The sequence below is a fragment of the Pongo pygmaeus genome, chromosome 1, assembly GCF_028885625.2.
Source record: "Pongo pygmaeus isolate AG05252 chromosome 1, NHGRI_mPonPyg2-v2.0_pri, whole genome shotgun sequence".
In the NCBI taxonomy this organism is placed as follows: domain Eukaryota; kingdom Metazoa; phylum Chordata; class Mammalia; order Primates; family Hominidae; genus Pongo; species Pongo pygmaeus.
This window is the reverse complement of record NC_072373.2, coordinates 189,841,529-189,868,730: the sequence shown is the minus strand read 5'-3', so window position 1 is coordinate 189,868,730 and position 27,202 is coordinate 189,841,529. Positions and strand designations below refer to the sequence as shown.

Sequence of the window (27,202 nt, the reverse complement as noted above, 5' to 3'; positions counted from 1 at the left end):
ACATGGTGGCGGACGCCTGTAATCGCAGCTACTTGGGAGGCTGAGGCAGGAGAATCACTTGAACCCGGGAGGGGGCGGTTGCATTAAGCCAAGATAGTGCCATTGCACTCCAGCCTGAGCAACAAGAGTGAAACTGTATAAAAAAAAAATGTATTTTTTAATGGTGGGTCTTGGTCAAAAAAGTTTGAAAGCCCCTGCTCTACTGGCTGTCTCCTTGTCTCAAAAATTAAGCAGGGACCAGGGTCTCCTGAGCCCTTGGGCCACGGCCTAGGCATGGATCTGGCCTCCAAGCTCCTTGGCGTGCTGTCCTGGCCTAGTCTCCATCTCTAGCCTGCAGCTCTAGCTCCAGAAACCCCCTCAACCTCCAAGTTTTCTGGGCTCCCCACTTTCTTCCCTGGCTGATACACCTGCCCACAAGCCTCTTTTTTTTGTATTCCTTTTAAAATTAGAGTCAGGCTGTGCGTGGTGGCTCATGCCTGTAATCCCAACACCTTGGGAGGCTGAGGCAAGAGAATCACTTGAGGCCAGAAGTTCAAGACCAGCCTGGGCAGCATAGTGAGACCTTGCCTTTGCAAAAAAAAAAAAAATTAAAAAATTAGCCAGGCATGTTGGTGTGCCCCTGTAGTTCCAGCTACTTGGGAGGCTAAGGTGGAAGGATGGCTTGAGTGCAGGGAGTTTGAGGCTGTAGTGAGCCGTGATTGAGCTACTGCACTCCAGCCTGGGTGACAGAGTGACACCTTGTCTCTAAATAGATAAATATATAAAATCAGAGTCAGCTGGACGTGTCCCCACTACCCCTCAGAGTCTGAGGCCTCTGCTCACCCCCTTTTCACCCATCCATTCTCTCCCCTCCATGTGCCCAATGTCGAGGAATAGTACCTGACCTGCCACCTGACCCAAGCCAGCTCTCCTTGGCACCCCACTGACCTCTCAGCCAGCATGCCCCAAACCTACTCCTCTTCGTGGGTTGGTTCCCATTTCAGGCAGTGGCACCACCATCCACTCGGTCACCCAAGCCATGGGAGTCATCCTGGACTCAGACCAGGGAGACTTTCAGCCCCACCTCCTGAACTGCTCCAAGCTCTTCTATATCTCCTCCCCCATCCCCTAAAGCTAGTTTCCCGGCCCACGCCTCTGCCCCTCCAGGGTATTCTCCACACAGGCTGGCAAAGCTGGCATGCTAAAGCAGAGTAATTGGGCCGGGAACAGTGGGTCACACCTGTAGTCCCAGCACTTTGGGAGGCTGAGACGGGCAGATCGCTTGAGTCCAGGAGTACGAGACCAGCCTGGGCAACATAGTGAGACCCCCATCTCTTTAAAAAAAAAACAAAAAACTGAGTTATTGATGTGCCTGCCCCACAATGTCCCAGTGGCCAGTCTCTGCCAGGGATGCAGGGCTCTTCAAAGAACACCCCGGCCTCCTTCTCGAGGCCGATCTCCTCTCTGTCTTTTCATACCATGGCGTCCTGAACCCCATCCTCCACCCTGGCTGGTGGATTAACCCCTTTCCACCTCATCCCTATTTCTGCTACTTGGAGGTAGGGGAGGCTGGGAGACGCAGCAGAGGCTGTTTGTGGTGGCCAAGCAGGAGGTGCCCTGGTGCTAGACAAGGGGATAGCAAAGAGATGGAGAGGGTGCTGGGAAAGAATCCCTGCTCTAACAGGACACTCCCTCTGAGCCCCCTCCCCCAACAGGATTCTCAAGTTCCTGGTGGCCAAAAGGAAATTCAAGGAGACACTGCGACCGTACGACGTGAAGGACGTCATTGAGCAGTACTCAGCAGGCCACCTGGACATGCTGGGCCGGATCAAGAGCCTGCAAACTCGGTGGGTGCACCGGGCCTGATGGGAGACGGGGCAGGGAGGCAGCGACCCCAGCCCTGCATGAAGTCTGAGGCCAACCCCTGAGCACCCCCAAGGGCTCACTGCTGCAGCTGAGTTTCTAGACTGAGGAGGTCCCGGGCTTGCAGTGCCAGCCTGAGGCCGGACCCAGCACCCATCCCAAGGCTGAAAAACAACCCAACCATAGTTTCTCTGTGCGGTGGGTCCTCTGTGCAAGCCCTATTGACTCATATGCCTTGGGGGCTTTGTTTAGAATGACTGTTTCCTGGTCCTAAAATAATCAGCCTAAAATAATTACTGACCTCCTATCTCCCAAGACGATAGGCAAATTGTCCTCACTGCCCACCTCTTGCCTCTGGAATCCTCCCACATCTCTCCAGTAGACCCAGCATTAGGAAGAATCCTCACCCCAAGACCCACATCACCTACACCTTGCCCTTCTCCTCTTCTGGCCTGCATTTTCACTGTCCACTCATTCATTTATTTACTTGAGAAATAGTCAGTGGGCATTTACTGCTTGCCAGCCTGTGGGGATATGGCAGAAAGCTCAGCAGAGTTCCCACCCTTATGGAGCTTTCATTCTAGTGGAAGGAGAATAAGTTATAAATAAGTAAAAATAGAATATGTCAGACGACGATAAATACTAAGGAGGAAAACAAGGGTCAGGCTGTTACGGTTTGCAATTTTAAATAGGTGAGAAGGTTCTAGAAGGAACAGCAAGTGCCAAGGACTTGAGAGGGGCAAGTGGCTGGAGTGTTGGCTTCAGCACAGCAGGGAGCCTGGTGTGGCTGCACTGGAGTGAGAGGTAGGAGGTGAGGTCAGAGGGCTAATGGCACACAGAGAGTGTAAAGTCCTGTAGGCCCCTGCAAAGATGTTGGTGTTCATCCAGGATGAGCTTCAAGCTTTGGAGGGTTTTGTGCAAAAGACTGATAAGATCTGAATTGTCTTTTAAAAGGATCACCCTGGGGGCTGTGTTGAGGATGGACTTAGCGGAGTGAGGGTGGACACAGGTAGACCAATGAGAACCTGCTTCAGACTTCCACACGTGAGACCATGGGGACTTGGAACAGAGTGGCAGCTGCAGAGGTGGGACAAGTGGTCAGATTCTAGATACATTTTGTAGGCAAAGTTGACAGGGTTTTCTGATGGGGTATTAAGAGAAAGAAGAGAGTCAAGGATGAAGCTAAGGTTTTTGGCTTCAGCAAGAGGAAAAATCGAGTTGCCATTTGTTGACATGGAGAAGGCAATGAACGGAGCAAGTTTCGGTCAGGAGATTTGGGAGGTGCCAGGTTTGTGATGCCTATCAGACATTCAAGTGGAGTGTTGATCTGGCAGTTCGATAGAGAAGTGTGGAGTGCAGAGCAGAAGTACAGGATGGAGATGAAGATTTGGTGTTGAAAGTGTAGAGGAATTGAAAATTATGGATCTGAAGACATCACCTAGTGAGTGGAGTAAATAGAGAATAGAGGTCCCAAGAGTGAGCCTTGGATCCTGCAGTGTTTCCAGGTCGCAGAGATAGAGGAGGAACTAACAAAGGAGACTGTGAAGGAGAGGTCAGGGAACTAGGAAAATAACTGGGAGAGGGTGGGGTTTCAAATGAAGAAAGGGTTTGCTGGAAGAAGGGGTGATCAGATGTGTTGAGTGCTGCTACTAAGTCAAGTAAAATGAGGACAGGAGTTGATCAATGGATTTAGCAACATGGGGTTATTTGGGAGCTTGACAACAGTAGTTTTGGTGAAATGGCAGAGGTGAAAGCCTGATTGGAGTAGGTTTAAGAGAGAAGGGGAGGAAAGGAATTGGAGGTAGAGGATAGAGATAACACTTTCAAGAATTTTGCTGCAAAGGAGAGCAGAAAAATAAGGTGAGGTCAGTTCTAGCCTTGTCCACCCACCTTAAAAGTCACATTCCCATGTGTCTCCACTCCTCCCATCCTCTTTCCCCTTTTCCCCAATCCATCTTTTCTTTTCTTTTTTTTTTTTTTGAGACAGTGTCTCGCTCTGTCGCCCAGGCTGGAGTGCAGTGGTGCAATCACAGCGCACTGCAGCCTCGACCTCCCCAGCTCAAGTGGTCTTCCTGCCTCAGCCTCCTGAGTGGCTGGGACCACAGGCATGAGCTACCATGTCCAGCTAATTTTTAAAAAATTATTTTTATAGAGAGGAGGGCTTGCTATGTTGCCAAGTCTGTTTCGAATTCCGGAGCTCAAATGATACCTCCCTACCTAGCCTCCCCAAATGCTGGGATTATAGGCATGCGCCACTGCGCTGGGCCTCCTAGTCCACCATTTCCATTCCTCTTTCACCAGACGGTTGTTTTACTTGTCAGGTTCGTGTGTGGTGCCTTTGCTTGGCCAGTGGAGAACCCCCAGAGCAGGGGCCAGTCCCTCCACCCTCAACTCAGCCTCCATCTGGCAGGGCAATGGCCCCTTCCCTCAGATTGCCTGTCCCCTCGTCGTGCCTTCTCCTTCATCAGGCAACCTAGAATTCTTGTGGAAGGGAGGGGCGGCGTGTCCCCGGGCCCTCTGATGGTTCCCTTACCCTTAGGGTGGACCAAATTGTGGGTCGGGGGCCAGGAGACCGGAAGGCCCGGGAGAAGGGCGACAAGGGGCCCTCCGACGCGGAGGTGGTGGATGAAATCAGCATGATGGGACGCGTGGTCAAGGTGGAGAAGCAGGTGAGTGTAGGATAGGGTGGCGGAGCTGGCCATACCAAGAAGCTCTGGGGGCCGCGGTGACATGGGGAGGGTGCGTTTCCCACAGCCACAGCCCAAGCGTCCCCGAGAAGACCTAAGAGTCCCCTCCCCGGCCGAAGCCCCCGCCCTCGCCGCCAGACAATCCCATAAACCCGCCCTCTCCTGCTAAGCCCCGCCCCCAGGCTGCATAAGCCCGCCCATAAGCTTCAGATAAGCCTACCTCAGTTCCCCCTACTCCATTTGACCCCGCCTCTCAGTTGTCGCTGTAGCTCGCGGACTATCCCCATCGGTCACACCTAACCACCCCCCGGGTTATGCACCCGTGCCCAGCTTCGTCCCTCCCTCTAGCCAAGCTCCACCTTTCCAGGCGGGATTAGTGCTTCCCAGATAAGCCCCGCCCACTCCACCAGCTAGGGTCCTCCCCGAGACCCAAACCTCGCCCCCGGCCGCGTCCCCTCCGGTCCCAGGCCCTGCTTCCCAGCTGCGCCCGGTCCCCAGGTGCAGTCCATCGAGCACAAGCTGGACCTGCTGTTGGGCTTCTATTCGCGCTGCCTGCGCTCTGGCACCTCGGCCAGCCTGGGCGCGGTGCAAGTGCCGCTGTTCGACCCCGACATCACCTCCGACTACCACAGCCCTGTGGACCACGAGGACATTTCTGTCTCCGCACAGACGCTCAGCATCTCCCGCTCGGTCAGCACCAACATGGACTGAAGGACTTCTCAGAGGCAGGGCAGCACACGGCCAGCCCCGCGGCCTGGCGCTCCGACTGCCCTCTGAGGCCTCCGGACTCCTCTCGTACTTGAACTCACTCCCTCACGGGGAGAGAGGCCACACGCAGTATTGAGCTGCCTGAGTGGGCGTGGTACCTGCTGTGGGTGCCAGCGCCCCTTCCCCACCTCAGGAGCGTGAGATGCCAGGTCGCACAGAGGGCAGCAACAGCGGTCCCGCGGCCTCTGGGCCCCCCAGTGCCCTGCCCACTCCATCAAGGCCCTATGTGGCCCACCTGGCAGGGTCACAGCCCCGGGAGTGGGAGCGGGTGCTGGGGCCCTGGGCCCTGACCCAGCTTCCAGCTATGCAAGGTGAGGTCTCTGGCCCACCCTTCGGACACAGCAGGGAAGCCCTCCCGCCAAGTCCCCGCCCCACTTGGGGGTGGGCCAAGGTGCCCCCACAGGTACCCACAAAGCACAGGACCCTGCCACAAGGCAGGTGGGCACCATATATGCAAACCAAGTTAAATATGCAACTTTGGGGACCCCCATGGGGTCTCTCTGCCCCTCCCCCATTGGGAGCTGGGCCCCCAGCAGTAGCTGGTCTCAGGCTGCTTGGCCACCACCCTGTCCCTATTCTTTGGCTTATCACTCCTTCCCCTCCCAGCATGGGGTCTGTTTCTCCCCTGCTCTCTCCTAAGGGCAGTGCCTGGGCCTTTCTTCCCATTTGCAAGTGTCAGCTCCCAGGGGCTCCCTCCTCCTGCTGGGTGGCCACTCCCCTCCTTGGCCCTCCAGACACCACTCATAGTCAGCACAAGTTTCTGTATTCTCCCCAAAACTTCCAGACAGTGCTTCGTGGACGATCACACAAACATAGCCTTTTAGTTTCTCCAGACAGGAAGAAAGCCTCTCACACTTAAACATGCAATGACGTGACACACTTGGAGACATGAGCTCAGAGCCACTCAGCCGCTCCTGGGCCTCTGCAGCAGATGCCAGTGGACTGGCCTTGCAGGATGATGTCCACTAAGAGGAAGAGCCCCAACTCCATCTGAGCAGGAGAGGGAGCTTTGAAGTAACCCGAGAGCTCTCCAGGCCCCACCCAGACCTTTACCCACTCCCCTTCTTCAGGAAGATCTCCTCCTCTCTGGTCCAGGAGCCCTAACCCGCTGCCTCTGCCTGTCTCCAAGGGCCTGCCTCCGTGTCTCCACAGCACAACTCGGGCCCAGGCCTGACACCACTGGGGAGACCCCAGGCCCGCTTCTAGCCAGGCCTGTGCCTTCCTAGTCACTCTAACTCCCAGAGAGAATAAGAATGCATCTAATAGCTATACCAACCGCGCATCTGGCTTTCACATGCACTGTCTCCCCTCCCTCCATACCCCGCTTCTTCACTTCAATTGGCAGCCCCACATCCGGGCATAAGCCCCCATTCACTCCAGGAACACTTTCTTATCCCCACCCCTTTGCTCCTCTTCTGCAAAGCCAATGCAGGTGGCAGGAAGGTGAGGGGTAGTGGACCAATGGCAACCCCCTCTGGGAACAAGGGGCCGAGGCCACGCTGCCTGCATCTTGTGCTGGGGACCTGCATGCGCCAGCACCAGGGCTTGGACTGGATCTTGCTCAGTCCATGGTGCCCAGCCTCTGCCCCAACATGCCCTCTGCATGTGACCATCATGCCCTGGATGGAGCCTCTCCTGGCTCACCCCACCTGCACTGCACTGTCCCCAGAGAGCCACCCCTCCACCCACTCAGAGACAGCTGTGGAGAGGGCCAGGAGAATGGGATTACCCTATGACCAAGGAGACATGGGAAGAAGCCCTCCTTCCTTCCACGATCGAGGTTCCCCCATCAACTCGGTTCTCGGATATGCAAGTACCTCACTTTGTTAACTTATTAACTTATTGGTTTCATTAAAGTTTTCAATAGGAGGTGATTGTTCTTGGTTTTGTTCAGTGGCTGTGAGGTGAGGCTCCTGGTTTGGGGGTGGGGACAAGGAGATTTGGATTAGTCAGGACTCTTTGTTGTATACAACAAAAACCCAACCCTATATGGTTTAAACAAACAAACAAAAAGAAACTTATTGGTACAGAGAACTAAGAAGTCCAGGGGATAGATTTGGTTTCATGCACAGTGAGATCTAGGTGCTTAAACATGGCAGGACTCTGTTTCCTGTAAGCCTTCCTTTCTGGCAGGCTGACCTCTCATGGTGACCAGTAAAATTGGCCACCACTTTCCTAATAGTTTGCATCAGTCAAGATCAAGTCAGGAAGGCAGAAACAACACTAAGTTTTTCAGCAAAAAGAGTTTATTATAGGTAATGGGTTGCACTGATGCAGGAGGGCTGAAAGAACAAAAGAGAATCTTCTCTAGGTGATTCTGAGATAGCCTAGAGAAAATAACTGCAGAAAGCAGTTACCACTCCCAGAGCTGCAGGAGTATAGGAAACAGGTTGGGGTTATCAGAACCCACAAGCTTGCGGAGAGGGAGCCCGGTAGTGTTGGGGCTCAGAGATCTGAAAAGGAGGTACTCCCTGGCTGGTGCTAGTACCTCTTAGGGGATACAATGAGGCTTGTCTGGTAGGATGGGAAAAAAGCCGAAGTCTGGGATCAACTGTTGCAACCTGGCTGTTGCTGATAAGGATAGGAAGCAAAGGAAGAGAGAAGTCTCCACTTTTCCTGCCTTCCAATCTTCCCCTAGTGCCCCTTATTGTCAAAGCTAGCGAACAAAGGAGTGATGTGGTTTGCAGAGTCCCAGCCCCAGTATCACAGAGTTAGAAGGCTGCACTTGGAACTGAAAGACAATAACATGGGCACGGGCCACCCCTTTGGACACACAGTTTCCACAAACATCAATCCACACATACTTGAACCGCCATATAATGACAGTAGCTTCCACCTAGTAAGACGAAACTGTCCTTTATACAAATGAAGACACTCTAGTCCCCTCCCCCTAAATGGGAAAAACACAACGTCCCACGGTCCAACAGATGCATCCATCTCCAGGGGTTAGTCACTGAATCCATATTTGGGTTAAGTATTCCTCTAATTCAGGCACAATTCCACCTACAACTAAACACTAAAGTAAAGTTGATCATCACATACTATGTTTATATAAAATATGGGAGAAAGGAGAAGGGAGGAAAAAACAATATGTACAGTGCACACACACACATGCACACACATCCCAAGCAAGGAAGGAAATATGCATAGCCACAATCGACCTCTTTCTGGTATCTCTGGTCACAGTGCCATGGTCGGTATGAATAATTTCCTTATTCCATTGCCCTTCCATGTTTCCTTTGCCCTCAGCCAACACCTCAGCTTTTTAGGGATCTTTTTCTTTTTTTTTTTTGAGACAGAGTCTCGCTCTGTTGCCAGGCTGGAATGTAGTGGTGCGATCTCGGCTCACTGCAACTTCCACCTCCTGGGTTCAAGTGATTCTCCTGCCTCAGCCTCCCGAGTAGCTGGGACTACAGGCACATGCCACCACACCCAGCTAATTTTTGTATTTTTAGTAGAGACGGGGTTTCACCATGTTGGCCAGGATGGTCTCGATCTCCTGATCTCGTGATCCACCTGCCTCGGCCTCCCAAAGTGCTGGGATTACAGGTGTGAGCCACCGTGCCTGGCCAGGGATCTTTATATGGTGGAGTGACCCAAATAATCATTCCTGAAGGGTCTGAATCCTCAGTGGTCCTGCATGGTTGGGTGTCACAGCTTTTCACGGACTTTTGCTATCATACATGGAAGTACTTATTACAGAAAGGCCTTAGAGAATCCCTTGGGTTCCAGACTTAGTCCTCCTTGCCCTGTTGTGTGGCAGCAACCAATTTCCCCTCGGTAATGAAGATCAGTCATGCAGCCAGTGTATTAACTCTTTATTTTGCCTGCTGGTTGAGTGGCATGAGGAGCCCACAATGGCCTGGTTAAAGTTTAAACCTCCAATGTAATGAAAACTGTGTTGCCTCCCTTCCCTTGAAAACTAAGACCTCCAACTAACAGAGCTCAATGCTACAAGGACCAGAGGCAGAAGTTTTGTGAGTGGGTGGAGTAGGCTGAATAATAGCCATTCAAATATAGCATGTTCCAATCTCTGGGACCTGCAAATGTTACATTATAAGGAAAAGGGGCCTTTGCAGATGTGATTAAATTAAGGATCATGCTGTGGGGAGATTATCCGAGACTGTCTGGTGGGCCTAAATCCAGTGACAAATGTCTTTTTAAGAGAGCGGCAGAGGGAGATCAAATCACACAGAAGAGGAGAAGGTGATATGAAGATAAAAGCAGAGACTGGGGTGATGCTGCCACAAGCCAAGGAATGCCAGCCGCCACAAGAAACTGGAAAAGTCCAGGAATGGATTCTTGCCTAGAGCTCTGAAGGGAGCACAGCCCTGCACACACCTTGATTTGGGCTCAGTGAAACTGATGTTGAACTTCTGGCCTCCAGAACTGTAAAAGAATACATTTCTGTTGTTTTAAGCAACCAATTTTACAGTAATTTGTTATGGTAACCACAGGAAACTAATATGGTGGGTTATTTGGTGTCATAGTGAGAGAAGCCACTCTCACCAGCTCCCTTGGATTCCTGGAACCTTATATCCAAGCTCTGTCAATGAGGATAAACATACCTGCTTCATGATGGAAAGGGTCCAGTGGGATCGACCTGGCACCAAGTGGCTAGGTGGACCCCTGCAGAGGGATGCCATATTAAGTACTTAGCATTTGTCTTCACTGGAGGCAGTTTGGACATACAGTGTGGCATTAGTCAGATCAGCCTTGATGAGTTAAGTTCATGTTGTTGAACCTGTAAATAGTCTCCATTCTGGCCACCATGACCACGTTGTACATGAACATACGGAGAATGCGCTGGAGAGACTGGGAAGAGAGGCTGGTTGACGTCTATCCAATGTGCCATCTTGTCCATCTAATTATCAAGAGCTGCCTCTGCCATGGATGACTTTGGGTGAGATTTTACTTGGAATACAAATATCTTCATATTCTGTGTCATTTCTGAAAGTCCATCTACTAGTCTCTCCTAGTTTTTCTTATGGCCAGTCCTCCAGTTCTGTGCTTTCTGAGCCCCTGACCATCTAGCCAAACCATTAGCCACTGCCCGTAAATCAGTGTAGATCCATATTTCTTGTCATCTCTCAATCAGACAAAATGGACAATCAAATGTACTGAAGGACGGGTAGGATGGAGCCAGACCTGGGAACTGGGGTGGTGGCAGTGGTGGTGATGTTCCAGGAAAAGGCACAGCATGTGATAGGGTCCAGAGGCACCAGGGAATGTGGTAGATGAAAGGAACAGAAAGAAATCCCGTGGCTGGTCCCAGACAGCAAGGGAGAGAGGGGTGCAAGATGGGACTTTAGAATTAGGGGTCAAAGTGTACAGGATTTCCTTAATCATTCCGAAGAGATAGGACTTAGCCATGACAGCAGTGAGGAGACAATGAAAGATTTTTCTCAGGCAGCACACTGGGGTAGATTTGCATTTTAGAATTTTTTTTTTTTCCTGGGATGGAAGATGTATTTGAGGGAGCAAGTGTGGGTGTGGGGAGAGCAGGTAGGAGACTGCTGCAGTCACCCGAGCAGGAGGTGCTGGTAACCCGAACAAGTCCCATGACATTTCACTAATTGAGTTAAATGTCTATTGAGCACCTGCTATATGCCAGACCCTGGCTCAGCACAATATACAGGATGAACAGACATGGGAGAACAAGTTACAGCCCTGAGGTCATCCAGCCCCTGGGGAAGACAGATGCACAATTAACCAATGCATAGCTACTGTTTATCTTCTAAATTTGCCTGGCTCAGCAAGGAGAGTTTGCAGGTGGCTCTGGGAGTCCCCAAACTGTCATCAAATACGGCCTTGACAGCAGATACAATTTTAGCTTGGTGTGTCATTTATCTATTGCTTTGTAACAACTTATCTTGAAACTTAATGGTTTAGGACAGATGTGGTGGCTCATGCCTGTAATCCCAGCACTTTGGGAGGCCGAGGTGGGCGAATCAATTGAGGCCAGGAGTTCAAGACCAGCCTGGCCAACATGATGAGACCCCATCTCCTAAAAATTACAAAAATTAGCCGGGCATGGTGGTGCGCGCCTGTAGTCCCAGCCACTCAGGAGGCTGAGGCAAAGAATTGCTTGAACCCGGGAGGTGGAGGTTGCAGTGAGCCAAGATCATGCCACTGCACTCCAGCCTGGGCAACAGAGCAAGATTCTGTCTCCAAAACAAACAAACAAAAAACCACCAACGAAAAACCTTAATGGCTTAAAATAACAACCATTTTATTTTATTTACTCTTGATTCTGTGGGTCAGCAATTTGGGGTGAACTCAGCTGAACAGCTCTGCTGGTCTCACCTGGGGTCACTAATGTGCTTGCAATCATCTGGCATCAACAGGGGCTAGATGGCCCAAGAGGGCCTTCCCCACGTGTCTGCAATCTGGTGTGAGTTGGTCTGCAGGCAAGACGGTTCGTCTCTGTTCTATGGAGCTTCTCATCCTCTAGTAGATTAGACTGCACTTCTTCATATGGCAAGAGGGCAAAAGCAGAAGCTATGAGGCCTCTGGAGGCCCAGGCTCAGAAGCTGTACCAAGGGGCTCAGCTCACTTGAATGGGTGCTCTGAATATGTTGCGATGTTTACGCTCTTGTAGATCTAAAAAAAAAAAAAACCCATGCAGTTATTTCTCTATTTAGATAACTTATTTCATGTACTTTTGTTTTCTTGAGAGTGCAGAATGCAGTGGCCACTGAACCGGGCCATATTTCACGTACTTTTGACAGCGCCAATTGTTAAAACAGTTTCGTTTTCCCTCTGAGAAGTTGAAGGGCACATCTTCCCCTACCACCCACCTCTGTGTATAGCAGGACCGTGATAGCTGCTACCATGGTGTGTTGGTCTGTGTGGGCTGGCATAGCAAATATCATGGACTGGAAGGTCTAAACGACAGAAATGCGTGATCACAGAGTCAAAGTTCTGGAGGCTGGAAATTCAAGACCAAGTTATCAGCAGGGTTGGTTTCATTCTGAGGCTTCTCTCCTATGATTGTAGAGGCTGCCTTCTTCTGGTATCTTTGCATGATTATCTCTTGTTCTCTATGTACACAGGTCTGAGGTCTCTCTCTGTGTCCTAATAATCTCCTCTTCCTCTTCCTCCTCCTCCTCCTCCTCCTATTCTTCTTCTTTGTGTTCCTAGTTTTCTTTTTCGTTTCTTTTTTCAAGTTTTATTTTAGATTTGGGGATACATGTGCTGGTTTGTTACTAAGGTATATTGCATGATGTGCATGATGCTGAGGTTTGGGATACGACAGAACCTATCACCCAGGTAGTGAGCACAGTACCCAACAGGTAGTTTTTCAACCCTTGATCCCCTCCCTACCTCTCCCTTCTTGTGGTCTGCAGTGTCAATTGTTGCCATCTTTATGTCCATGTGTAACTAATGTTTAGTTCCCATTTATAAGTGAGAACATGCAGTATTTGGCTTTCTGTTTCTGCATTAGTTTGCTTAGGATAATAACCTCCAGCTTCTCAAGTTGCTGCAAAGGACATGATTTCATTCTTTTTATGGCTGCATAGTATTCCATGGTATATACGCACCACATTTTCTTTATCCAGTCCACCACTGATGGGCACCTAGGTTAATTCCATGTCTTTGCTATTGTGAAGAGTGCTACAATGAACATACAGTTGCATGTGTTTTTTTGGTAGAATGATTTATTTTCCTTTGGGTATATATCTAGTCATGAGATTGCTGAGTGGAATGGTAGTTTTATATTTAGTTCTCTGAGAACTCTCCAAATTGCTTAACTAATTTACATTCTCACCAAGAATGTATAATCATTCCCTTTCCTCTGTAACCCCGCCAACATCTGTTATTTTTTGACTTTTTAATAATAGCCATTCTGACTAGTGTGAGATGGTATCTTATTGTAGTTTACATTTGCATTTCTCTGATGATTAGTGATGATTGATGCTGAGCATTTTTTCATGTTTTTTGGCCACTTGTATATCTTCTTTTGAGAATTGTCTGTTCCTATCCTTTGCTCACTTTTTAATGGGGTTGGTTTTTGCTTGTTGATGTATTTATCGCCTCTTCTTATAAGGATACCAGTAATATTGGATTAGAGCTCACCCTAACAAACCCATTTTAACTCGATTACCTCTTTAAAGACCCTATCTCCAAATGCTGTCACATTTTGAGGAACTGAGGGTTAGGGCTTCAGCATATAAATTTTGGGGGGATGCAGTTCAGCCAGCGACACCTGCAATAGGGGTTTCACCCACCAACCTGACGCATTTTCTGCTGTAAATGCACAGGATCTGAGAATCACTCGGGTTTGCCCCATCCCAACTGGCAGAGCTGAACAGAGTTATAGACATCACGGAACCAAGTGATTTGAAAACCCTTTTTGGAGGCCCAGGAACCTTTGCTACAGCATAACCTATTTGGAATCCTAATATATAAAATATAATCAGTGCAATCAAAAATGGGAACCTCCCAGAGGTGGCCTCAATTCTCCCCTTACATACACATTGAGCATGTGCCTAGCATTTTGCTGCAGGCAAAATAGATCTGTCTCTGTGATGTATCCTTTATGTAACTATTGTAGTCGATTGTAGTCTTTGTCTGAAAGTCTTCCTTCCTTCCTTGCCATTGCCATGGTTACCCTTGCATGGTGTGTACTTGCCTATCTGTCTTACAGCAGGTTTCCTGGAAACCAATTCCGAGACAGAGAGTGGTGTGCAGAAGGTTTTTAGGGGAGTGTGCTCAGGATATTCATCTATAAGGAAGGCAGGAGGTAGGATTAGGCAGAAGGAGAGGTTGATCTACTATGCGATAGCAACTGAGGTAGCTGCTGATCCTCAGGAGCCCTAGAGCTCATCTATCCCTGAAGAGTTGTGCTAAACTGAAGGAAGAAGGCAGGCCTTTGTTTTCCTTCAAAGGAAACCATCAGCCAATCATCAGCCAATCATGGCCATGACTGTGGGTGAGGCAGTTCCCTGTGGCCAAGGGCAATTCCCAATGAGTGACACAGTTGTGAGCCGGCTGAAGATTCCCAGCAGGCTCTGAAGGGTGGATCTGGGTGGAGCCCCATAGTATTCACTCTACCAACCCCCTGACTTTGGGCTTGGCCATGGGATTTATTTTGGCCAATCGAAGGCAGGTAGGAAGGACAGTATGCTTTTTTCAAGTGGAGGCCATACAGTCATGGCAAGTTCTTCCACCTCAAGAGCCTCTGATAGCCATTGTTTGTACATCCTGGGTACGGATGCAGACATGTGGAGCAGACCTGACCTAGACTGAATTCAAGAGTCCAGCCTGGCCCAGCCAGCATCAGCTGAACTGCAGTTGACTTGGAGACTTAGGAGTGTGAAGTAATCATTGATTTTGTAGGCCACTAAGATTGGGGGTTTGTTTTCTTCATGGAATTATCACAGCAAGACCTGGTTAAGACAGCTAGTAAGGTGGATTTTACTGGAAGCAATGTCATAGAAGACTTACATTATACATCACAGAGGATTTTAAAAATCCTCCTTTAACATCTTTGTTTTTGTCCCAAATGGCTTCTCTGGGCACGAAGCATGTCCTCTTCTCTTTCTTTTTTTCCCAAACAGGCTCTAAAATGAGTGGGAGATGTGAAGGATTTCCTGGAAGAGGTTGGGAAGACTGCTGTCAAACAGACACCCTGGCAGGAGGATCCGAGGCCTGACACCCAAGCTGCCCTGCCTGCCCAGAACTCGGATGGGGTCTGCCCTTACTTCCCACTCACCCCTGCCAGACTTCCCCTAAATCCTCTCCTGGACCCCACGATCTCTCTCCTTCCCCTGGTGTGACTTCAGCTCCTGGAGGGCAAGAAACACATCTGCGGCCAGTTCACGGTGGCCCACACCTTTAAACCTCAACACTTTGGGAGCCCGAGGAGGGTGAATCACTTGATACCAGGAGTTCAAAGTTGTAGTGAGCTGTGATCGCGCCACTGCACTCCAGCCTAGGTGACAGAGTGAGACCTTGTCTCTAAAAAAGAAAAGATACACACCTGCTGGGGTCATCACTGTCCCCAAAGCAAGGCTGGGCACACAGGTGATTTGTATATGCTGGTGGGAAGGGAGGGAAGCAGGGCCACCTGGGATTAATCATCTCCCACTGAGAATACTCCCAGTCCCTGTTATGTGTCCCCATGGCCACAAGGCGTCAGTAAAGACCTTGGCTTGGAGTTGTCTGGAGCCAGGAAAACAGGCTGGACTTTGAGGGCAGGACACCTCACCTGAAGGTGCTTTAGTTAGGTTCAGCACATCTGAAAGAGAGAGAGAGGAATAGGGGTGGCAGAACTGAGCAGTTGACAGAAGGGGACCCCAGGACTTGTCTCAGAGAGTAAGGGGCTGTGTTCTCTGCCCTTCATTCACTTATTCTACAATTGTTTGTTCATTTCTAGTACATGCCAAGCACTATTTTAGGTGCCAAGGTCATAGCAGCTCACTCACAAAGTCCCTGCTCACATAGAGTAGACAGTAGATTACTGTCTAGACAGAAAACAAACAAAAAACAAGATAATTTCATGGGGTGATAAGTGCCGTGAAGAAAGTAAAATGGAAATGGAATAGTGACTGTGTTGCAGGGGGTGTCTTTCAGAGAGATGGTCAGGGAAGCTCAAGGGGAAACCAAAAGCTTTCATAAAAAGTCAGAGCTGCCAAGGCTCCCAAGGGACCACTGGTCCCATAGCCTCATTTTGCAGGTGGGAAAACTGAGGCTTAGTAAGCCAAGGCAGAGCCCAGAGCTAAGCCCGAGTCTCTCAACATCCAGATGGCTGGATGGCTTCCTCCTCTCCTCCCCTCACATCCTTAACCTCCCCCGTGTCATCTTAGGGGGAAGGAGCAGATACAGGGGTGCTCTCAGAATGTGGGCATTAAACAGGGACCAGGGGAGTGAAGGGCAGCAAACAGCACGAAACCACACAGCAATGGGAAAGAAGTTCCACTAAGTTCAGATTTTTCCCATGCTACAATTCTGAGCCTTTTTTTTTTCCAAAATATTATGCATCAAATTCATCTTCTGAAGTTTGGTTTTGGTGCCTCTGCTTTGCCTGTTTGAGGGGTATGACCCTGGGAGAGTCATATGGTAGCCTTGGTTCCCTCACCTGCAAAATCTGAACCCAACTTTCCTGATTCCAACAGTACTGTTGTGTGCAGCCTTTGTAAAGACCACAGGCACCCCCTCCCCATGGCTGCGCGGGTTTGGTCCCTTCCCTCTGCTTCTGAGCCCATCCCTGCTTGCCCACCCCAGCCCTGAGTCTGTCCACAGAAACATCCGATACAAGTGCACTTTGTTACAGACTCACTGTGACACCACGAGGTGGTTTTGGGTTTGTTCTCATCCCCGATTTGCCAACCAGGAAGCAGGCTTGCGTGTGTGAGGGCTTGCTGAAGGTTGCACAGCCAGTAAGTGACAGAGCCAGGATTTGAACAGAAAGTTCCATTCAGTTTTCTCCACTCAAGGCTTCCATCCAAAATGACAACAACCACCACCACCACCCAAAGCTTTGGTGTTTGGGGATCTAAGCTTCATTTCCCTGAAAATGCACTGATGTGCAATGTGGATTTCGTGTTGGTCTGTTGGTCATGTGTTGGTCCAGGTGTCCAGGTGGTGTCACTTGGTGTGGTGCTGCCACCTGCCGAGCAAAGATGGGTGTTGCATCCCATCTCAAGCAGGCGCCGTCCAGACCGAACCCAAGTGTAGAGGCCTTTCAATGCTTTTAATTCCTTACTAAAAAGCGCAGCAAAGAAGCCCCAGACATGGGTCACTTGACCCATGAAAACACCGAGGTCCAAAAAGATCCTTTAAACAATTCATCTACCTTTGTTGACCTGACTTCCTCTTTTCCCATTTCCCACTGACCATGGCATCCTGTCTCCTGCCTCTCCACACTCCCCTGGAATTGCTCTGGCAAAGTCATTTTGACTTTCTGATTGCCCAATTGAACAGCCTCTTTTTAGTCCTCACTTTACCTGACTTTTCAGCAGCATTAGGAACCCCTGACCACACCCTCCTTTGGGAAACATCTCCCTGGGCTTTCAGGACACCTTTCTGCTGTTTCTCTCCCACCTCCCCAGCTGCTCCTTCTCGGCCTCTATCCAAGGTTCTGTCCTTGGCCACCTTCTTTTATCACTGGGCATCATCATTCCCAAGGCAACAATGGATGTGCTAATACCCCCCCCAAACAAACTTATTGTCAGTCCAGACCTAATTCCTAAGCTCTGGACCCATTTATCTGGCCGTCTTCCTCCTAGATGTCCACCTTGGATGGCCCGATGTGTCCATCCTGATTTGTCCTGCTCCCTACAGCCTGCTCTTCCTGCTAGGACTCACCTCATGGAAGAGTCACTCTGTGCCCCAAGCCACACCCCTGGGAATCACTTTCAGCTCCTTTCCTGTAGCCTCCACATCAGTGGGTCATTATCGTGACTGCAGGATCCGTTCCCACCTTCTTCCTCAGTAGCAGAACCTCTGAATTCTGCTTACACATGTGGCCACCCAGAATAAAGGCTATCTTTCTGAGCCTCTTTTGTAGTTACGGGCGGAAAACTTCCAGAAAGTGCACAACTCCTCTTTTCTCCTTTTTTCTGGCTGGAATGTTGACATGGTAGCTCAAGCAGCCTTTTCGGATCATGAGGTCTAACCCACAAATGACAAAGCAACAAGGTGGTGGGGCCTAGATGCTGACACTATGGATAACTACACCCATTCTGGACCACCTACCTGGTTCTTTTTATTTAAGCTACTGTTTTTCTGTCACTCAAAGCCACATGTGTAATCCTAAGTAATCGAGATAGAGTCATTCATTCTTCAAAAGAATATTCATGTATGCTAGACATTGGATTTCATGCTTTCTCAGTGCTCTCCATTTCTCCCACGTGCTCCTCTCAAATCCATTCTACTCACCACAGCCAGAGTGACCTTCCCAAAACACAAACCCAACCGTTTCCACTCGGCTCATGTCGTCTGTGACTCCCCATTACTAACAGGATCAAGTTCAAGCTCCTCAGCCTGCCACTAAGGGTCACCCCTCTTTGACCCTTGCCTACTCCAAGCACAACCCTTCCCCCGCTGACCATCCACCCTACACACTAACCACACCGGACTTGTTGCCTTTCCTAGTAAAGCCTTATTCATTCATGTCACTCAGCATTTGCACACACTGTCACCTCCCTTGGAATTTCCTTCTTTCACGTGCTCATGTTCAAATTATACCCCATCCTTCCCACTATATAAGTACCTAGTATGTGTCATGAACTGTGGTCAGTGTTTTCGCAGCAGCAACTCATGGGTAAGGCCCCTTACTATCCTCATTTTACAGACAAGGAAACTGAGACTCAAAGAAGGGAAGTGAGTTGCCACAGATGAGTATTCATAGTGATGACTGCTACCAGGTCTACTAAATCTAAATAGTTCTTTTTTTTTTTTTTCTTTGAGACAGAGTCTCGCTCTGTTACCCAGGTTGGAGTGCAGTGGTGCGATCTTGGCTCACAGCAACCTCTGCCTCCCGGGTTCAAGTAATTCTCGAGCCTCAGCCTCCTGAGTAACTGGGACTATGTGCCACCATTCCGGCTAATTTTTGTATTTCTAGTAGAGACAGGGTTTCATCATGTTTGCCAGGCTGGCCTCAAACTTCTGACCTTAGGTGATCTGCCTTCCTCGGCCTCCCAAAGTGCTGGGATTACAGGCGTGAGCCACTGTGCCCAGCCAACAATTCTCTTTATGCAGGACTCAGGCCTCTGCTATCCTCCCCACCTGCACCAAATACTCTGGGGCATAGGAGACTTGAGTTCTAATCTCAACTGAGCCACTTATTACTGTCACTTGGCTGTGGTGGAGGCTGCTGGTTGTCTACCAAAATCCATTTCCCCTCTTCCAGAGTAGTTAAGTTACGGATGAACACATTGTCGCCAGCTAGAAACCGTATTTCCCAGCCTCCCTTACCACAAAGTGTGGTCATGTAATTAAATTCTTGTCAAGAAAATCTGAAAAGTGACATGAGTCACTGGGCCTTAGAACACCGGATGTGCTCACCTCCTCAGTCTCACCTTCCTGAGAGCCGGACACGAAGGTCTCCATGACCCAGATTCCGCTCTGCAGAAAAAGATAGAAAAGGAAAGAAAGCCAGCTTGGACTTTGAGGAGATATCTTGGCCCATGAGGTTGGAGTCATGAAAAGCAGAGCAACAAGAAGCAAGCAATCTGGGTCTGAATGATAGAGTGGAATCAGAAAGAAGTCTTTTCTGCTCTGCAAGCCACTTTAGCATTTTTCTGGGCCAGGTACGGTGGCTCATGCCTGTAATCCCAGCACCTTGGGAGGCCCAGGCAGGGGGATCATTTGAGCCCAAGAGTTTGAGATCGGCCTGGGTAACATAGTGAGACTCCATCTTTACAAAAATTAAAAAATTAGCTGGATGGGGTGGCGTGCGCCTGTAGTCCCAGCTACTCAAGAGCAGGAGGATTGCTTGAGCCCAAGGAATTCAAGGCTGCAGTGAGCTGTGACTGTGCCACTGCACTCCAGAGTGAGGCTCTGTCTCAAACAAAACAAAACAAAACAAAATGAAATCCATTTTTTGTTCTCTTTGTTATAGCAGCTAACACTTAAATATTTCTTACTATGTGCGAGGCACCATCCCAATTACGTTAAATATTTTAACTCAATAAATTACTAGCTGTGTGGAAGCAGGCAAGTCATTTCATCTCTATATGCCACAGTTCCCTCATCTCTCTATAACCTGGAATAATAATGCGCTAGCTTAGATTACTGCGAGTCAGGTGAGGTATCATGAGTCAATACTGAATGGCCTAACAAGCAGACAGCTCGTGTGTTTAAGGTACTGGCTGCAAATCTGAAAGACTTTGATGCGAAGAAGAAAAAGGGGAGGAGGAGGAGAAGAAGGAGATAAAGTATTGCTATTGCAAAATAGCCATGGAAAGATTTGGGGCTTCCTTACACTGATTTTACAGCTAAGCAGTATTTTATTTTGAATCACATACAGGGGAACAAGCAAACTTACCCAAGCTATGTGGGCTATAAATGAGGGAGAGGTGGTTTCCCAAAGGAATTTTTGGGAAACCTTTTATCAGGAGAGGGGTGACTAAATCCTGGAAGGCATAAATAGCAGACGCCCACTTCTGCCCTTGGGTCTTTCTCTGCTGGCTGAAGAGCCCCGTCCTTCAGCCATTTGCGTGGGACATGGTTTGAAGTCCTCCCTCCCCACCCTGGACTCCTTCTCTGGACATACTCACAGCTACTGCTGACTCAGCACTGCTGTGCCAAGTTGGAAATAGCTATTGCTATTGGGAACTTACTGCATGCCAGGCACCGTGCTAAGTACATCAGCCAATAGCTCATTTAATCCCATCTGTTGAGTGTGTAAGTATTGGAACATATTTTAGCTTAGAAACAAAAACAGAGGCTAACAGTGGTAAAGTGGCTTTGCCAAATGTCACGTATGTAGTTTGGAGCCAGATTCAAACCCAGAAGGGCCTGAAAGATTCAAACTAGCAGCAGGGCCTGAGAGACAAGCCCAGGTCTGACGCCAAGTCTCTCAGGCCCTGCTGCTAGTCTGTGTTGCTGTCTCATTAGGGGCAGAAGCACAACTCCACAGACGTCTCTGAGGAGAGCCGGACCACCCCTGTCCTTCGTTTAAATCCAGAAGCTCGGCTGGGTGCAATGGCTCCTGCCTGTAATCCTAGCACTTTGGGAGGCTGAGGCGAGCCAATCGCTTGAGCCCAGGAGTTCGAGACCAGTCTGGGCAACATGGCACCCCCCCCGCGCCCCCGCCCCCCGCACTAAAATAGGGAGCTGAGCACAGGACCCATTGAAGTCTGTCTGACACTCAAGATTCTAAAGTGTTGTTTTTTTTGAGACAGAGTTTCGCTCTTGTTGCCCAGTCTGGAGTGCAATGGCGTGATCGCGGCTCACTGCAACCTCTGCCTTCTGGGTTCAAGTGATTCTACTGCCTCAGCCTCCCGAGTAGCTGGGATTACAGGTGCCCGCCACCACGCCCGGCGTATTTTGTATTTTTAGTAGAGACGGGGTTTCACCACGTTGGCCAGGCTGGTCACAAACTCCTAACCTCAAGTAATCCATCCTCCTCAGCCTCCCAAAGTTCTGGGATTACAGGTGTGAGCCACCGCACCTGGCTGGGGGTTGTTCTCATCTGTAGAGTCAGGGAGGGTAGACATCCACGAACATCAAGTCCAGGTATCTCCATGAAGCAGAAGTGTGGCCAGGGACGGAGCAGGGAGTCCTCCACAGCCCATTAGAGGGTGGTCTCCAGCGGGGCTCATTTGTATGCCTCTTCCCACAGAGGAGCTCAGGCTTCAGGCTTCGCCACAAAATGGGCACATCAGAGAGCAGACTGCCCTAGCCCAACAGAGGGTGTGAGGCAATCATTTTGTTTCAAACAAACACGTTTTTGGTCAAAATAAATATGTGCTTAAGACAAAATAATATTCAAACAATGTAGAAAGCGTAGAGTAAAAAGTCAGAGACCCCCCCCCCAACAAGATTTTTCAAACACACACGATTCTATTACATTACATGTATGTTACATACATATACATAATACACATCTCTTTTTTATATAAATGGGATTATAATATTTTATTTTATTTATTTATTTTTTATTATTTTAAGCCAGAGTTTCGCTCTTGTTGACCAGGCTGGAGTGCAATGGTGCAATCTCAGCTCACTGCAACCTTTGCCTCCTGGGTTCAAGTGATTCTCCTGCCTCAGCCTCCCAATTAGCTGGGATTACCAGCACTCACCACCACACCTGGTTAATTTTGTATTTTTAGTAGAGATGGGGTTTCACCATGTTGGCCAGGCTGGTCTCGAACTCCTGACCTCAAGTGATCTACCTGCCTCGACCTCCCAAAGTGCTGGGATTATAGGCATGAGCCACCACACCCAGACTATTTTTATTTTTAAAAAATTATTTTGAAAATTTGTTTTGTCAACCTTAGAGTTAACTACACCTCATAAATAAAAAATGAAATTTTAAATTTAAAATGTATTAAAGTTTTCCTGGACTCAAGTGACCCTCCCGCCTCGGCCTCCCAAAGTGCTGGGCTTCTAGGTGTGAGCCACCGTGCCTGGCCCAGCACTTCCTAATGCCCTCTGAGCCACACAAGGGGTGGAGGTGGGGGCGATGGTAAGCCTTACAGTCTGGTGGAGAAAGACCCCTCAGCAACTCTGATACACAAGGTCATAGGCCTTTGGATGTGGAAAAGGCCCTATGGAGGGCATTTCAGGCTGAGGAAATGGCACAGGCAAAGGAACAGAGGCTTGGCAACACGAGGAACATCGTGCATGAGGAGCCTGGGGTGGCTGGAGTTGAGGGTGGGAAGGCACTTGGAGGCTGGGTGGGGCAGGGCTCTGTCCTCCTTGTCCCTGTGTTCATATTTCCCAGCCACAGCTCCACCTGAGCAGCTCATGGGTCAGGCACTTAACATCACCTTGGTTCATTCTCACAAGAAGCTTGTCGTGTCTCCATTTAACAGATGAGGGGACTGCACTCAGAGTAGCTTCCTTTATTTCTTCTATCCATCAGGGCACACTTTGGACCCTGGGCCTTCACTCATGCCCAGTCCCCCAACCTGTGCGTCCTCCCCAAGCTGACCCACATCCCACTCTTTTATCAGCACCAGCCCTCAGGGCCGTCCAGACCTAAGCTGCTCAGCAGTGCCTCCTTGGAGCCCTCAACATGAGACTCTATGTTGCATGCTCCAGGCTGGCCAGATCTCAAGTCCCAAAGTATATGCAGGTGTCCTCTTCCCAGACCAGCTACAGGGTAAGGGCCATGGTTGTTCACCCACAAACCCACTTTGGCCAGGCAGCACTGCACCGCTTGCAGTGTGCTCTCAGAAACCCAGCCTCATGTGAATCTTTGCACACACATTCTTCAGATGTTGGAATTATTCTCCCCATTGGATGGAAGAAGGAGTCAAAGCCTAAGGAGGCCCAGTAACTTCCTCTGCAACTCACAGCCTCAGAGTGGCAGACCAGCTCTGGGACTCTGCTCTTATCCCACCCAGGCTCAGGTCCTTGGCCAGATCCAGCCTGGGGAGGGGACGGGCCCTGGATATGGTGGGGTGGACATGCTCACCTCACCTCTTACTGAGGTGTGACTTGGAGTAATTCTCTGCGTGCCCCAGTTTTCTGACCTCTGGAATGGGGATAAACTACCTAGCAGTGCTATTTACAGGGTTGGGCGGTGATTAAAGAGAGACTGGAAACGAAAGAGCGCCACTAGGCACTCCCCGTCAGTTCCCACCATGCCTGCACGCAGCAGCCACTCAGTAAGCACTTATTTGGTCTTATAGTTGGCACTAATCTTGTCCCAGCACTTCTAACAACAGGGTGGCATGAAGAGTTAGGCCACAATGGATTAAGGAATTCAAGAGGATTACTTAGTAATCAGCTAAACCACTTAAGCTGCCTGGGAAAAGGCTAGGATCAGACTGATCATTAATTTATTCGATAAATGACTGTTGAACACTTATCTGACCTGGAGTGATGATGATGATGATGACAATGACAATGATGATAGTGATGGCAGTGCTCAGTTATTGAGAATCTACCACGTGTGGGGTATTTTGTATAGAGTCTCATCGCATCAAACCTATAAGGTTGATACATTTAAATTTTGTTGTTGCTCTGTAATGGGGAAGGTGCTGGTTAGGTCTGAGACTAAGGTGAGGCAAAAGAGATACCCAGGACATAAATTTAAGGAGGCCCTTACTGTTGGGAACCAGAGTCCCCACCCCAATGCTTGTGGTGAACACTGTGATGTGCCGCCCAGAGCCCCCTTCTATGAAATCATTGCCCTAGTCTGGGCACGGTGGTGCATCCTGTAATCCCAGCACTTTGGCGGGCCAAGGCCGGCGGATCACTTGAGGCCAGGAGTTGGAGACCAGGCTGGACAACATGGTGAAACCCCATCTCTACTAAAAATACAAAAGTTAGCTGGGTCCGGTGGCACATACCTGTAACCCCAGCTACTCAGGAGGCTGAGGCAAGAGAATCACTTGAACCCCGAAGGCAGAGGTTGCAGTAAGCAGAGATCGCGCCACTGCACTCCAGCCTGGGCGACAGAGTGAGACTCTGTCTCAAAAAAAAAAAAAAAAAAAGAACAAAAGAAAAGAAAAGAGAAAAAAAGGAATCATTGCTGTAGCCCCCAGGAGTGCTGCTGTTGGTAGATAGTCGTCCCCTGGCAGCTCCTCCAGGGATGGGCTTAGCTGGGGACAGCTGCCTTGCCCACAGTCACACCACTTCTCTGGGTGGCTCACATCCAGTGACTGACAGAGGCAGGAGTATAAAGGATTAAAATGGTCCAACTCAGACCAACTCTGAAGGGCCTCTCTAGCTCCAGAGCTCCCAGCGGGGCTGGCTGACGCTCCTGCTGGGCCTGCTTTGTAGCTTCTTAGCTCGCTCCTTCTGTCCCCTCCCTTCTGCAGGTGCTGCAGGGGGATCCTGAAGGCACTCCCTAACACACCTCTTGCTAGCTGAATGTCATCTCAGAGTCTGCTTCCCGGGGAACCCAACCTGTAAGTGTTGCTGTTGGAGTAACCCCTTTCTAGCTGGTTAAAACACAGCCTTTCTAATATTCTAATACAAAGGTATCTCCAAAAAGTGCTGTTATCAGGGATAACAGCACTTACTACAAACCACACTGCTCTCAATACTTTACCTGCACTAACTTGTTTAATCTCCACAGCAGTTCTACAGGGTGGTACTATTAGCATCCCCATTGTAGAGATGAGTTCAAGGTAACTTATACTTTTCTTGAAGGAAAAAAAAAAAACAAAACACAAATGACAGCTTGTTGATAAAATCCAGTCAACCAAAAGATAATTCAAAATAAAGAACATCAGCCTGGAAACTTTCATATGAATAGGAAAACAAAACAAAACAACAACAAAAAAAGGATGGGAAAATGACTTGTGTCATGACTCAGTTCTCAACCCTGAGGAAGCCTGATTTCTGACCCCCAAGATCCAGCCTAGGTATAAGAGAGAAATCCACAGCACCAAAGAGGCAACAGGTTGCTTTAGGAGGCAGCCCTGGGGGAGACGTGAGCAACACCCTGTTGGCACCATGGGAAGCTCGTGTGATTATCTTAGGACAGCCAAGACTTGGGAGGTGCGGTGGCTTGCTTGAGGTCAGGCAGCTAGTAAGAGTTGCTTCTGAACTGGACCCTGAGGCTGTCAGACGACAAGCCCATTGCTCTCCTCACTGTCTCTACACGTACTCTCTCTTCCCCTGGTAGGGGATGGTAGGGTCAGAAACCTCCAAACAGTATCACGAATTTGAGGATCCAGGCTGTGGGCTGCCCCAGCCTCATCTTCTCCCCTGTCCATCTGTCTACTGTCCAACTTGTCAGCAGTCCCTTTTGGAGGGATGCGGGAGGGAAGAGCTCAGCAGCTGAACTCCCTCCTCCGCTTCCCCCTTAACTCTGGAAAGAGGCAGGTGTTGGGGTTTTCGTTGTAATCCCTTCCATATGGAGAGCACTTCAGAGTTTGCCAACTGCTTATCAACCCATCTCTGAATTTGTTCCTTACTAATTGTGAGGCTTATTGCTTTGTAATGTAGCAGGGCAGGGATATTAGCCCCATTTTACTGGTGTGGAAACTGAGGACCAGAGAGAAGGGAATCAGGGAAGTGTCCAGCTCAGGGCCAAACCCTCCTGTCCTAATTCAGTCCTGTATTTCCTGTCTCTGGCCTGGGGTTCTGGGCAAAGCAGCGGGGCGGTGGGGTGGGAAAATGCCAGCCTCTCTGAGCCCAGAGCTCAGGCCAGTCCCTTCCCAGAAGCCTCTCTTCCTTTCTCTCTTCATCCTGTCCCAGAAATCCCATGATCTTAGGGAGACCTTTATTCATTTGCCAAACACCTCCTGTCACCAGCCACATGCCCATCCTGGTAGCTTCAGAGCACAGTAGGTCCTGGGAGAACTCACAGGCTGGTGGCAGGTCACATCCACAAAAAAAGCCTGGCTTGAGAGCCAAGCCCAGCCGCTGGGGACAGAAGGTCTCAGCCTGGTGTTCCCCTCCAGTGTCCCTGGAATCCACGCTCTCCTAGAGAATGCCCCACCACCCGTCCTAGCACTGTCCGCAGCATCTCGGACCTGGCCTCCTCCCTGACTTCAATCTCTTTCCTAGCTTTTCTCTCACACCTCAGAAGCACCTAGGGATTTTTCCAGAGTGAACTGCAGAAGGTGGCCAGGAACTCACGCTGGTGCTCAGGACTCTAAGGCCAAATCCTGCCAGGCCTGGGCACACTCTACATCCCTCATGTGTAGAATGAAGACTGTGCTTGCCTCATAAAGTTGTAGTAAAGCCATTCGACCTTTCTTGTACCTTCTAGACACCCCACACCTTCCCCAAACATTCGTTGTACTTGTGTGCCTTCCTGCCTTGAAACAGACTCCTCTCCTAAAAACATATTCATCACTCAAGGCTCTGTTCATCACATCAAATGTCACCGCTTCCCTGAAGCCTGAACTGACCCCAACCTCAACTATTAATAGCTGAAACTGCTCCCTCCTTTGGGTGTGCCCGCTTGGCCGGTCTATTGTCCTGGCTGTACAATCCCCCCCCTAGAACTGTTTTCTTTTTCTTTTTTCTTTCTTTTTTTTTTTTTTGAGAGTCTTGCTCTGTTGCCAGGCTGGAGTGCAGTGGCATGATCTCGGCTCACTGCAACTTCCACCTCCTGGGTTCAAGCGATTCTCCTGCCTCAGCCTCCTGAGTAGCTGGGACTACAGGTGCGCACCACCATGCCCAGCTAATTTTTGTATTTTTAGTAGAGACGGGATTTCACCATGTTAGCCAGGATGGTCTCGATCTATTGACCTCGTGATCTGCCCGCCTCGGCCTCCCAAAGTGCTGCTTAGCACTGTTTTCTAGAACTCATCACAGTCTTC

The 27,202-nt window shown here is 49.5% G+C and overlaps 1 protein-coding gene across 6 annotated transcripts in view; it reads left to right on the top strand.

Moving 5' to 3' along the window:
• Positions 1-7,166, top strand: part of KCNQ4 (potassium voltage-gated channel subfamily Q member 4) — a 56,900-nt gene extending 49,734 nt beyond the window's left edge. For 3 of the 6 annotated variants that reach the window (XM_054492843.1, XM_054492835.1, XM_063657216.1), the window contains 3 exons: positions 1,695-1,826; positions 4,382-4,511; positions 5,028-7,166. In XM_054492843.1, coding sequence (XP_054348818.1) covers positions 1,695-1,826; positions 4,382-4,511; positions 5,028-5,240 — 475 coding nt within the window. In that variant the 3' untranslated portion in view covers positions 5,241-7,166. Of the gene's footprint in view, positions 1-1,678; positions 1,827-4,381; positions 4,512-5,027 lie in introns of those variants that run through there. The other 3 variants (XM_063657220.1, XR_010124816.1, XM_063657219.1) reach the window with 3 other exon arrangements.
• The last annotated feature ends 20,036 nt before the right edge of the window (positions 7,167-27,202 follow it).